The 11,526-nt window shown below is 44.8% G+C and overlaps 1 protein-coding gene across 2 annotated transcripts; it reads left to right on the top strand.

The window, feature by feature from the left end:
* Window positions 1-626: 626 nt before the first annotated feature.
* On the top strand, window positions 627-11,526 carry MANBAL (mannosidase beta like). 2 transcript variants are annotated; one of them, XM_067554375.1, is made up of 3 exons: window positions 627-788; window positions 5,155-5,352; window positions 8,892-11,526. In XM_067554375.1, the coding sequence occupies exons 1-3, from the start codon at window positions 681-683 to the stop codon at window positions 8,997-8,999; spliced, it is 414 nt and encodes a 137-aa protein (XP_067410476.1). In that variant the 5' UTR covers window positions 627-680; the 3' UTR covers window positions 9,000-11,526. The 2 variants fall into 2 exon arrangements, with proteins under 2 accessions (XP_067410476.1, XP_067410477.1); XM_067554376.1 differs by lacking the exon at window positions 627-788 and adding an exon at window positions 1,243-1,374.

The following is an 11,526-nucleotide window of genomic DNA, read 5'->3' as shown; positions in this document are numbered from 1 at the left end:
TTACACCAGCTAAGAACCTGACCCTAAATCCTTCTCTGTAAAGGAATGTCAAGTTCAGGAAACTTACAGGTAAAAGAAGTCTGTGAAAATGGAAAAATCAGACTATTGATCATGGGTGGGAGGGTGGCCTGTTGTGTTAATTATTTATATCGACTTAGATATTAATTGCACCAACCCTGGGGGAACACGTAGATAGAAGGGCAGCACTGTGCAAGATTGCTTCCTCGGGCAGTTTGTTGAATAAATAATAGAATCACAAGCTATTTTGGAGCTGGTATTTGGAAACATGCCTTTATGGATGTTACTGCTGCACAGCTGGCCCCAATGTAGGGCATTCAGCTGAATGCCTGGTTTAAAAGAGAAGTCTTAAGCTATTGGTCCTATTCTAATGTGAAGAAGCAAAGGGACTTCAAGGTGACCTTAGATTGCTATTCAGTAGTATGAATAGGCTTGATGTAAGGCAGAGCCCGACTGGAAGGAGTTTCCAAAACCACCTGCTTTCTAAAAATCAGGAAAGTAACATTAAACAAGTAGGCAGGTTGCAATTAGACAAACAACCAGGCCCATATGGAATAAATTGCCTGAGACTACTTAAGCAAAGAGTAGAAATAAATACAGATGACAGCTAAATATTTTGAGGGTGAGAGAAGGGATTGAAGAAGCAGAGCACCTGGGCTGAGATGATAAACCCAAAAGGGGCAGGCGGATCCAGTCCAATGGGCCACCCCCTGAGCCTGAGCAAAGCTGGGAGAAGAGAGGCTGGGGAATTCGGACTAGGAAGAAAAATGGTAACCCCCAAATGAAGGGAAGTGAGGGGAGGGGCGGAACAAGGTGGACCCCAGTTAGATTTAGCCTGACGTGTTTGTAGGGTGGAGCGCTGACCCCTCTGTGTGTTCAGGTCCTGCAGTGCCCTCACCACCGCCGCAGTCCTGGCACCCTGGCCAGCAGGGCCGGGACAAGGGCCAAGGCGCGATCCGGCTCCAAACAGCCGGTGCCGGGGGCGCATTAGCAAACCAGCCTCGGCGCCCTTGGCGGGCAGCTCGCCGCAGGAGCGGCGGGCACCGTGTTAGTCGGAAACCTTCGCCGTACTCCGGCCGAGGGGCAGCTCGGTCCCCGGCTGAGCAGCTTCGATCCTCCCGCCTCAGTACAGCGGGGGGGGGGGGGGACAAACGGGGTCCAGCCACTGCACGGGAGGGGGGCGGGCGCCCCGCCCCCTCTCGGCGAGGCGGGTGTGGAGGCCCCCACCCCCTAGCAACACCGGCCCGGAGCTGGTTGCTACGGGAGCGGAGGGAGGGAGGAAGCGCTTCCTGCGGCGCGGCGGAGGCTGGGAATCACTTCCCGGGGCGCGGTGAGGCCTGGCTGCTGGAGCGGGAGGTGAGAGGGGCGCGGCGGGTGCAGAGGATGGGGTAGGGCTGAGGGGGGGTCAGAGGATCGGGGTAGGGGTAAGAGGATCGGGGTAGGGTTGAGGGGGGCTCAGAGGCTGAGGCGGGGGGGGGCTCAGAGGATCAGGGTAGGGTTGAGGGGGGCTCAGGATGGGGTGGGGGGCTCAGAGGATCAGGGTAGGGTTGAGGGGGGCTCAGGATGGGGTGGGAGGGTCCGAGGATCAGGGTAGGGTTGAGAGGGGCTAAGGGCAGGCTGGGAGGGTGAGATAGGTTTTGTGCAGCTGGGTATGCAGAGGAGAGCCCAGGCAGGAGAACTGGGAGCAGGGAAGGGGTTCGAGGCTGAATCGGGTTTTGGGAAAGGTCTGACTCACCAGAAGCAAATCAGGAAGGGATGAAAAGAAAACACGGGAATTGGGGGGGTGGAAAATGTCTCCCCTTTGTGTGTGATGGACAGGTGGAGTCTCAGCTTAATGGGAACCCAGCCAAGCCTGTGCGTGGCTCACAATTGACAACATGCATTAAATGAATCCCCTTGTTTTGCTTCTTCCTATAATCCGCCTGCGACCTAGTGTCCTCTTACCCATCTTTAATAAAGAGGAAATAGACACCCAGAGCATGAAGGATGTCACTCAGCTACCAGGCTGCTCAGCTGTTTCCATTACAGCCCTGGGCCAGAATTGTCAAACATAAGTAACTGAAGTTAGGCCGCTAAATCCATAGTTGTAAATAGAAGTGGCCTCATTTTCAGAAGAGCTGAGTGCCCTGAAATCCCACTGAAGCCAGTAGGAGCTGCTGATTCCCAGCACCCTTGAAAATCAGGCTATTTCTATTGAGATGCCTACTGACTAGCTTCAAACACCCAGATCTGGCCAGTTTGACTGATCATTGGAAACATTTACCTTTTTGCTCTGACATTGTCATTCTTTGTCTTTACCCAAAGATGAATTTATGATGTGTTATTTTTACAGTGGCTTTGGTGTGCGTGGTGCTGTATAGCTGTATTGTGGTAGTGCCTGGAGGCCCTGAATGAGGAATCACCCTCCTCCCCTTTGTTTTAAGCAATGTACAAACATAATAAAACAACAATTGATTTCATTCTCTCCCCTGTGAAGCATGTGGCCCTGATCCTGAAAACTCTTAACGACTGAGCATAGGGCCTGATCCTGCACTCAGTGAAGTCAACTGCAATATCTTCTGTTGACTTCAGTGGATGCCAAATCGAGCCCATGGTACCTACTACTGCGAATAGTTCCTTCTTAACGTCAGGGTTACAACTCTGTGCCTATGTCTTTGCTGCTGCAGCAAAAAAAGTGTGTTTTTACATTGAGATAGCTAGCTTGATGTAAAATCCTAGTGGAGACAAGGCACAGCTAGTTTTTACCTTGATGTAGCTAATTGAAGTCAATCCCCTGTTCCCCTAGGCTTTAGCTTGACTAGCTGCATTGAGATTAAAACTACCTGTTTCTTGTCTACACTAGGATTTTACACTGAAGTAGCTATCTTGGAGTAAAGACTCACTTTTTTGCAGTGAAGACAAAAGCCTTGAAGTGCTATGCTCAGCAGTAAGGCCCTGATCCTGCAAGCACTCATGCATGTGTTTAATTTAGACCCACTGGAAGTACTTGTGTGCGTAAAGTTAAACACATGTATAAGTATTCAAAGGTTTGGGCTTTATGTTCGATGCAGGAACCCTGTCTACACTAGTGTTGGTGGTGGGAATTTTTTTTGCGAATGGTAATTCAGCTCCACTGATGTTAGCAAAGCTAAGAACCCTTATGTAGATTGCCTGCTGACTACTGCCACTGGTTTAAGCACTGTGTAAATTAGATCTGCTGTGAACAGATCTAATGGCATGGTGCTTAAAATTGTGGTGGCAGCTGATACCCTGCCTACGCTAGGGCTCCTGACGTGACCAACCTCTTTGGGAAATTTTTAAAAAACTTCCGTAAGCCACAAGGCGATATGAAATAGACTAGAAGGAATGGAAAGGGGATTTGTGCAATATGAGATCAGGAGTTCTCTATTTTCATACTGTATATATCAGTTCCCTTTTCTGGTGTTTTTTTGCACATTTATTTTTGGTAGGTTGATGTATAAGTGGAGGTCAGTGGCTGTGTGTTTAAAAATAAAAAAGTTATTGTGGAATGTTGAACATCTGAGCAAAAATCCTTCTGGCTGTTTTTGAATTTGGTGGGGAGGATCAAGGTAGGGAATACAATCTTTAAAAAAATAAATTCTGACTTTTTTTTTCTTTTTTTAAACAAAGCCAGATTAAAACATTTGCCCTGGCTCTGTTCCTCCTCAAGAATTGCTGTTTTTGCTTGGTTTGGGTGGAGATATTTTAAAATAAGAAAGTTGTGGGGAAAAATCACTTCTGAGCATGCTTGCATGACACTACTTTGGACTTAGTACTGCATTTGGCCCTGCATAGGTGGACCCCTGTGCCTGTGTAGAGCCCCAATAGCCCCTGCGCTGAGGACAGATCCAGTTCCAGGACTGGGCACTTGTATTTTAAACAGAGTTTAAGGCAGCTATTTACTCCTTTGTCCTATCACTCCCAGTCAGACAAACACAGAGGTTGCTTTGGGGATAATTTCCAAGAAAAAGATTTTAACTGTTTAACTGAAACACATATATATAACAAAATCCTGCCAACAAGCTGCCTTAACACTGGGACAGGAGAATATTGTGTGCATAAGTAGATAAATCCCTGATCCTCCTATCTAGACCCCGATCCTGCATATACCTATGCACATGGGTACCTTTCAGTTGCCCTTGTCCCTTTAATTTTGTATGTAAGCATTATAGGATGTCCTGTTAAAATCAACTCTGTCAAATAGAAATAGGAAAACTGTGAGGAAAACAATACATGCTTCTCAGGGTGCCAATAGCATCTCATACCACTTAAGCATCACTCTTGTGACTATTATGGCAGGTGCAGCCTCTGAATTTATCTAGGAATTCTGGCAAGAGAATTAACCATTATTATGAAAAGCTGTCACCGTGATTCACAAAATGAATAGGCTTCTCCATTAAATGATTTGGAATAAAATTTAAGAAAGAGAGGAAAAATGGTCTTGTGGTATAGGCACCCAACTGGAATTCAGGAGATCAATTCCTATCTCTACCACAATCTTCCTATTTGATCTTGGACGAGTCACGGAGGCCCCAATTCAACCATGCACTTAAGTATGTGAGTAGTCCCACTGACTTTATGGGTCAACTCACATGTTAAGTGCTTTGCTGGATCAGGGCCTATCTATCAAATGGGAATGATAATACTCTGTGTTATCTATTTAGATTGTACACACACAGAGCAAAACAGTTCATGCCCTGAAAAGCGTACTATGTCTAGCTCTATTGGGCCATGATCATGACTGGGACCTGCACACTGTCCTGTAATGCAAAATGTAGGTAGTAATAAATGTCCAATTCAGATGTTCAGTTTGAGGGGTAAATATATAATTGCTCATTGCTGTCCCCCTATCGCTTTATGACCAGCACATATATTACAATTTATTTGGCCGCCTCCCACCCATAAGCACACTATTTTGGTCATCTGAAGTCTGTTCTAGTCAGCAGACTGCAAAAGATTACTGTATCTAACGTGAGAGTTTCAGTTCCCTCCTTGGTATTGGCTCTGTAGCCTGAAAATGCCTTTGAAGCACTAACACAATTTATTCTGTAGGATTGTTTTTAATGGAAAATAATTGACTGAATTCTAGAAACTGTGGCTCAAAATATACAATCTTACGTCTTTATTTCACTGTAGAATCCAGACTTCACAAGGGTGTTTCCGAACGAGGAAGGAGCTTCTGCCATGGCTGCCGAGTTGGATTTCTCCCCCCCTGAAGTCCCAGAGCCCACATTCATGGAGAACGTGCTGCGCTATGGACTCTTTTTTGGAGCCATTTTCCAGCTGATCTGTGTATTGGCCATAATCCTCCCAATTTCAAAGTCCCATAAGACAGTAAGCAGTTCTCTTTGGTACCATTGCGATTGGGCACGATGAAGTGATGAGTGATGGTGGTAGCCAGAACCTAATGTTGATCAGTAATTCTTTAGTTCATTATATTTCTTGTCTTTCTTGCAAAGACTTTTTCCTTCTTTCCCTCTTTTTTGCCTTAACAGTCCCATGTCACTGCAACCCATCCTTGAGCCATGGAAGGCGGGAACAGCTGAGCCTGCCAGGACCTCTGAGCATCCACACTAGGGAGTCTCTTGTAAGGCACTTTCCATGTGGGCTAAGTGTACTTGCCTCTGCATTACTCCCTGTTTCTGCCAGAACATAAACAAAGGGCTAACTTCACTCTCAAATCTACATTGCCACATTAGTGTTGGTCTGGTCCCTTCTTTACCCTATTGGTCAAGAAGCCAACCAAGGCGTACCCTTTGTAGAGTCTGCCTTTTCAGCAGCTTTAGTTCTGCTTTGTGCATAATCCTTGATAAAGGGCATCACTGCATGTGATACAGCTGAATTTCCTGGTGTTCGCTGGCACCAGCAATACAGCTTTCAGTACTGACCCCAGCCTCTGTGCAGAATGTGGAAGGCCACCTGGCTGCAGGCAGCACAAGAGGGGAATAATGATGTAAACTAAGGGTTAGGCTACAGGGCACAAAGTAAATGTGAGTTGGAGTTAAAATGTAAAATGTGGGCTAAACTGGAGTGATCGAAGTCCAACTGGCTGTTCTGAGAGAACAAGACTCAGTGCACTTGCTAACACCTGTGTTTGTAGGGTCAGTTCTTCCAGTCATTACATCAGCTTTTCCTAATGTTGATCAGACCACAATACATAGTGATTTCATATATATATATTTGTCTTGATGTATAGGGTGGAAGCCAGTGTTTACAGGAACAACTTGGCATGGGAAGTTTTGTTCTTTTTACTGTTGGCAATAGATTTGTTTAGAAAATCTGATTCTTGTTGTGAAAGGATGAGGGGTATCTTTTATCACAATATCAACTCTACTTTGTATGTCTGAAGCCTGGAAAGCCTCAATGATGCATTGACTGTAAAGTGTCTAGTTATAGATATACTTCTAAGATGGTAGATGTTAAACCTGCTTGAGTGTGAGTGTGAGTGTGTGTGTGAGTGAGAGAGAGAGAGAGGTGCAGCTTGAGGGGAGATGTGGTTTCTTTCATTTTCTTGACCTTTTTATATTTGGGGGGAATGTTTAGTGGCCTGAACTTTGAAAGTGAACAATGGGAGTTCACACCTTGGAGTAGGGAGTTAAAAGCTAGCCTCTGAATTGGAGTTGTAATGCTTAAGGAACTATCGCTATTTAAGGCCATCCCTTGGTGCACATATGGTGTGCTTAAATTTTCCCCACACATATTCTGCCCTCTTAGAGAAGCCACAGACAAGTCCCATATGATTGATTTACAAGATAATAAACAAGAATAGATATCTTCCGGTCATGAGAGTGACACCAACTGCTTGAGTCTGTGTAGAATTCAGAACAGCCTCTCTCATTTGAGGAGGCTTCAGACTTTGAAGACTACCTTGTTTTGAACGTTAGAAGGCAGCAGTGATCATTTTATGGCAGCAGTGAATTCTGTGTCCCTGAATAATAACTGCAGATTGCTCTATTTCTGCAGCGTATTGTTGCACTGTTTGCCAGCTCCCCGTGCACCAATTACATCCTTTAGAAAGCCAGCCAAGACTCCTTCCTTGGAAGGCCACACAGATATGAATTGTAATAGCACAGTAACTTGAGAAACATTTGAACCAAGCGCATTGATTAAAAGGATAGTGTCAACTACTTCCCTCCCGCTGCATTATCTGTAACATTCTCTTGGAAGCTTGAAACTAACACATCTTTCGCTGCCATTTTTGTGTGTCCTTTGCCAGTTGGCACATACTGATTTATAGAAACGTAGAAGTGTAAGCAATATTTATATCCAAACTCATTTAATGAAATGAGGCAATCTGCGTGTGTGCGTTTTCTGGGATGAAACTGGCTCTGCTCCCATATATTTTTCCAAGATGACTAGAGTTTGTTTTCCATAGTAGAAATGTTATCTGTCATCTCCCTTGAAGGAAGAGATTGGACTGTCTATGCTATCCTCCTAGTCCAGTTGAAGAGAACTTTGCCTCTAACTCCTCTCCTAGATCTGGGGTTTGATTAGAAACTCTGAGCTTTAAATTCCTGCTGCTGGTTTGTGTTAAGGGTGGGAGTTGTCTTATGCACGGTGACGTTTTTCTTTTTGCAAAATCCCTGTTGAATTTTTCAGCACACATACAGCTGATTTCAGAATTATTTTCCTGTTCGTTCAATTTGGATTTTTTTTTAATTTTCACTTATCTGTTTCCTGCCTTCCGTCACAGCTACCTTTTGTTCTTCCACCTCAAGGTCTTCCCTAGCATCCTAAGGGGCATAATAGCTTCACTGGTAACCGAATGTGGTTCTGTTTGGCTTCTGAGGTCTGGTCTATACCCACAGTTGCACCAGTAACATTGTATGAGTTTAAACCAATGTAAAAAAACTGGGTGGATGCTCCTAAATCAAATTAAATCTGGCTACCATGGGGTCAGCTTGCATCACTAATTTACAGGCTACACATTTAAACCTATATAACCAGTTTTAAACCAACAGCTGCAATGGGTATGATGACAAGGCCTTAGATTAGTTGTTTGCTCCTCTTGGTATAGACACTGTGGTATATCTACACTAGAAATGAAAGTCAACCTATAATTGGTCAATTTACAGTAATTACTGCAATGATTCATGTCCACACTGCCCTCCTTGGGTCAGTGGTGTGCGTCCTCACCAGGAGCACTTTCAGCCACCTAAGGGGGTACTGTGGGGAGCTGAGAACCTGGTCTCTCGGCTCCGCTGGTAGTTTCCCGCTGGGAACCTGGCTGCCCCACAGGCACCCCGACTCCCCAGCAGGCTGCTGCCCTCCCCCTGGCTCCCCATTCCTCGCCAGGAGTGAGGGAAGATGCCCGAGGCTTCTCGCCCCTGAGGAGCAGGGTCCAGCTGCCCTAGCTTCTCACCCTCCCCCCTGGGAGCTGGTGAGCTGTGAAATTGACAAGACTGCCCCACTTCCAGCAAGGAGTGGGCAGGGGGCCACTGGGGCTTCTCGCCCCACCTCCCAGCTGGGAGCAGGGTTGGAAGCCACAGGACTTCTCACCCAGGCTCCCAGCTGAAAAGTCGCCTGGGCTTTCTTGTCAATTTCACAACAGGAGCCGTGAAATTGACAAGACAGCCAACAGCCTATCTAAGGAACAGTGTCTACACTGACACTGTATGGCCCTAACTACACCAACATAAGCCTTATGCCTCTTGTGGAGGTGAAGTTATGTTGGTGTAGTAAGGCACTTACATCGATGGGAGGAAGGCTACTGCGTAGACACTAACATAATTAGGTTAATGTAAGCTGCCTAATATCGACCTAACTGTGTTGTGTAGCCCAGCCCTCATATTCTGAACTGGGTTGAGATGTGAAATGCAAATCTCATGGCTGAAAACATAACCGACTGTTCCTTTCTTAACTGACTCTTGTAGGACACTGACAGTTTTGAGGCTAAAAGTTCAGAGGTGGTGAAGAAGCCGAAGGTGGCTGCTCCGCAGCTGAGCAAGAAACTCAAGAAGGAAACAAAGAAGAAGAGATAAAAGGCCCTGTAAAGGAGCCTTAAAGACAAGTGGACTGCACACAGCCAGATGGTTAGTTTAACTGTCCTAGTCAGCATGGATCATCTCACCTGGGATAGGGAAGGAAAGCTTACACTTGCATCTTCTCCGTGCTGACTGGGATGTGAAGTGAAGGCCCCGTGGAAGGGAGAATATGTGTTGTGCCACTGAGGCTACCTTTTTCTAAGTCATTCTTTTAAAGACAGATGGATCAAATGGATCAAGGACATCATGTTACCCAGCTTTGTATTGTTGTCACATCTAAAATACATCACTGCATTTTATGGCTTCAGAATAATGGCTTTGTTACTTTAAAATATATATATATATTCTCCTTATGTAATAATTACCCCAAGTCCAGACTTACCCAGCTAAGGGCTTCACTTTCCCCTATCACTACCATTCTGTGGCTGCTATCTAGTCATATAAACATCTTTCCTCTCTGAAAGAAATATGGAAATGTCAGAAAACTTTTTGTGATCAGAGGACCTGAACAAATGCAAGGACTAGGTGTTGCATTATAGAAAGTGGCAGCAGAGAGGCTAGGAGTATTGCAAACTGTCTGCCCACAACAAACCGAACTCTATGTACCATGTACTGCTACTAGCAAAGCATGGAAACCACTGTATTAGTCCTCCCATCTATGGTCCTCTCAGGCACATTTTGGATATGCATACAGCTTTGCCTAGCAAGGTATCCTGTGTCTCCTCTCACTGAACTCCTTCTGAAGTTAACTATTATCCGACCCTGGGGAGAGGAAGTATTCCAAAATCCACAAGATAGTAAGCTTGCTATGTGACACAGTGTATATATTGTTGTCTGTTGCTTTATAGCCATGCATCTTCAGGTTCTCACTTTAGGGCGAGGGACCTAATGTTAGATTTAAATGTGTCGAGAAAGGATTGGAAACATACATGGTGATACAGCAGCAGAGCTTCAATAGAGCAGCTCTACCCCCTGATGTCAGCTCACATGCCGGCTTGTTTGATCACTAGTGGGTCATTGGTATGAGAACCTGCTGCTTAAAGGCACTCAGAATTCAGAGCAGCACTACGATCTGCTTTGAAGGAAAAGGTTCTATTGATAAATGCTCCAGTCCTGCAGTCAGATCCACATGGACAGATCCCTGCCACGATGCAGCATCTCACTGATGTTAATGGACACAGGGGTCTGCCTCATGGATCCAGGTGCAGGATTGATACTTGTTAATGGGTGTCCGATATTACACTGTATTTGTTCTACAGCATAAGCAAACAACATGTTTGCACTTCTACAAATTACTGCTGCTCAGGAGAAAGACTGACCCGTCTCTTCCTTTTTGGGTTTCTGAGTTTTTTGGACTCAGAAGGGTCTGACTCAAACTTCTGATCACTTCTCAGCTGTGTTTTAGGTACTGTCCTAAACACTCTGCTTCCCTGCTTACACAGCATGTCAGTGTGCGTGGTTGCTGGAAGCACATTAGCACTTGTTATTTGGAGAATCCTTCTTTAAAATACAGTCTTTATTTGTTCTACTATGTAAAGGCAACTTTCAACAGAGTACAAAATGAAACACTAATAGAAGAAGACCCAGCCACCACCTAGCCCAACTCTACAGCTAGAATGATCTCTCAGTGCGACAAAGAAATGTTATGAAACAGATGATAGAGAACAGTGATCTTTGTAGGCCATGAGTTCCTTGGTATGCTCCATATTCCTATCCAGAGACTCCAAGGAAATGAAATAATTGTTGCTGTCCCAGGATAGGTGCAGTTAGACAGATTTTGCTGCTCTTTTTAAAATGAGGACAGATCAGCATTTGCCACATGTCCAAACCCAGTGAAGCAGTCCCTCTCCTTGTGACTTGATGGGTTTTTTTGACTTGTTAAAATAGAATCAGAGTATTTTGAGGTAACATGCACATTGCTAGAAAGGCAGAGGCTGTGCTGCAGCCTAAATAGCATACTCGTCAATGGGGATTGTGTGGCCATTTCCCTGAACTCCACATCAGCCCATCATTTCATTGCCATTCAGAGTTTTAATCACTCTTTGGTAAACAGGAATCATGAATGTTTAGTTTGTTTTTAAAAAATAGATGAGGTTCCAGTCTATTCCTTAGGGTAATATAGCTCATCCCTCTGATTAGCTAAAAATATAGTCTCTGTTCAAAGATGAGTAATACGAAATGTGTTGTATTTTAACTTCTCTTGAAATGTGTATGTAATAAAGATAACTGGGAAAGTGCAGTGACAGACTTTTTAAACGCTGCTGCCGCCTCTTGAGCATTCCGTCTGAAAATAGTCTCTGATTTAGGAGTGAGTGGGAATGGGCATAAATAATGTTAGTCGTAAGAATGGTCTGACTGTTAGAAGAAAGCTTCTCAGATCCCCTCACCTGAAAGGAATTAGTTAATTGATACTGTTAAGTACTGTATGTGTTTGTGTTCGACTCCTTTTGAAAGATAGTGAATGGTCCTTTACTATACCTCCCCCCTGAGAAAGGAAATGATACCATGACTAAATTAATTTGTG

Source organism: Emydura macquarii, unplaced genomic scaffold (genome assembly GCF_026122565.2).
Source record: "Emydura macquarii macquarii isolate MOO-44397 ecotype Brisbane River unplaced genomic scaffold, CSIRO-AGI_Emac_v2 contig_1483, whole genome shotgun sequence".
Lineage (NCBI taxonomy): Eukaryota > Metazoa > Chordata > Testudines > Chelidae > Emydura > Emydura macquarii.
The sequence above is the reverse complement of the archived record's forward strand: the minus strand, read 5'-3'. Positions and strand labels throughout refer to the sequence as shown.

Coding starts and splice junctions, on each gene's coding strand:
- MANBAL (XM_067554375.1), top strand. CDS start 681: ATGATAAACCCAAAAGGGGCAGGCGGATCCAGTCCAATGGGCCACCCC. Junction 789..5,154: donor TCGGACTAGGAAGAAAAATG/GTAACCCCCAAA, acceptor ATTTCACTGTAG/AATCCAGACTTCACAAGGGT. Junction 5,353..8,891: donor TTTCAAAGTCCCATAAGACA/GTAAGCAGTTCT, acceptor TGACTCTTGTAG/GACACTGACAGTTTTGAGGC.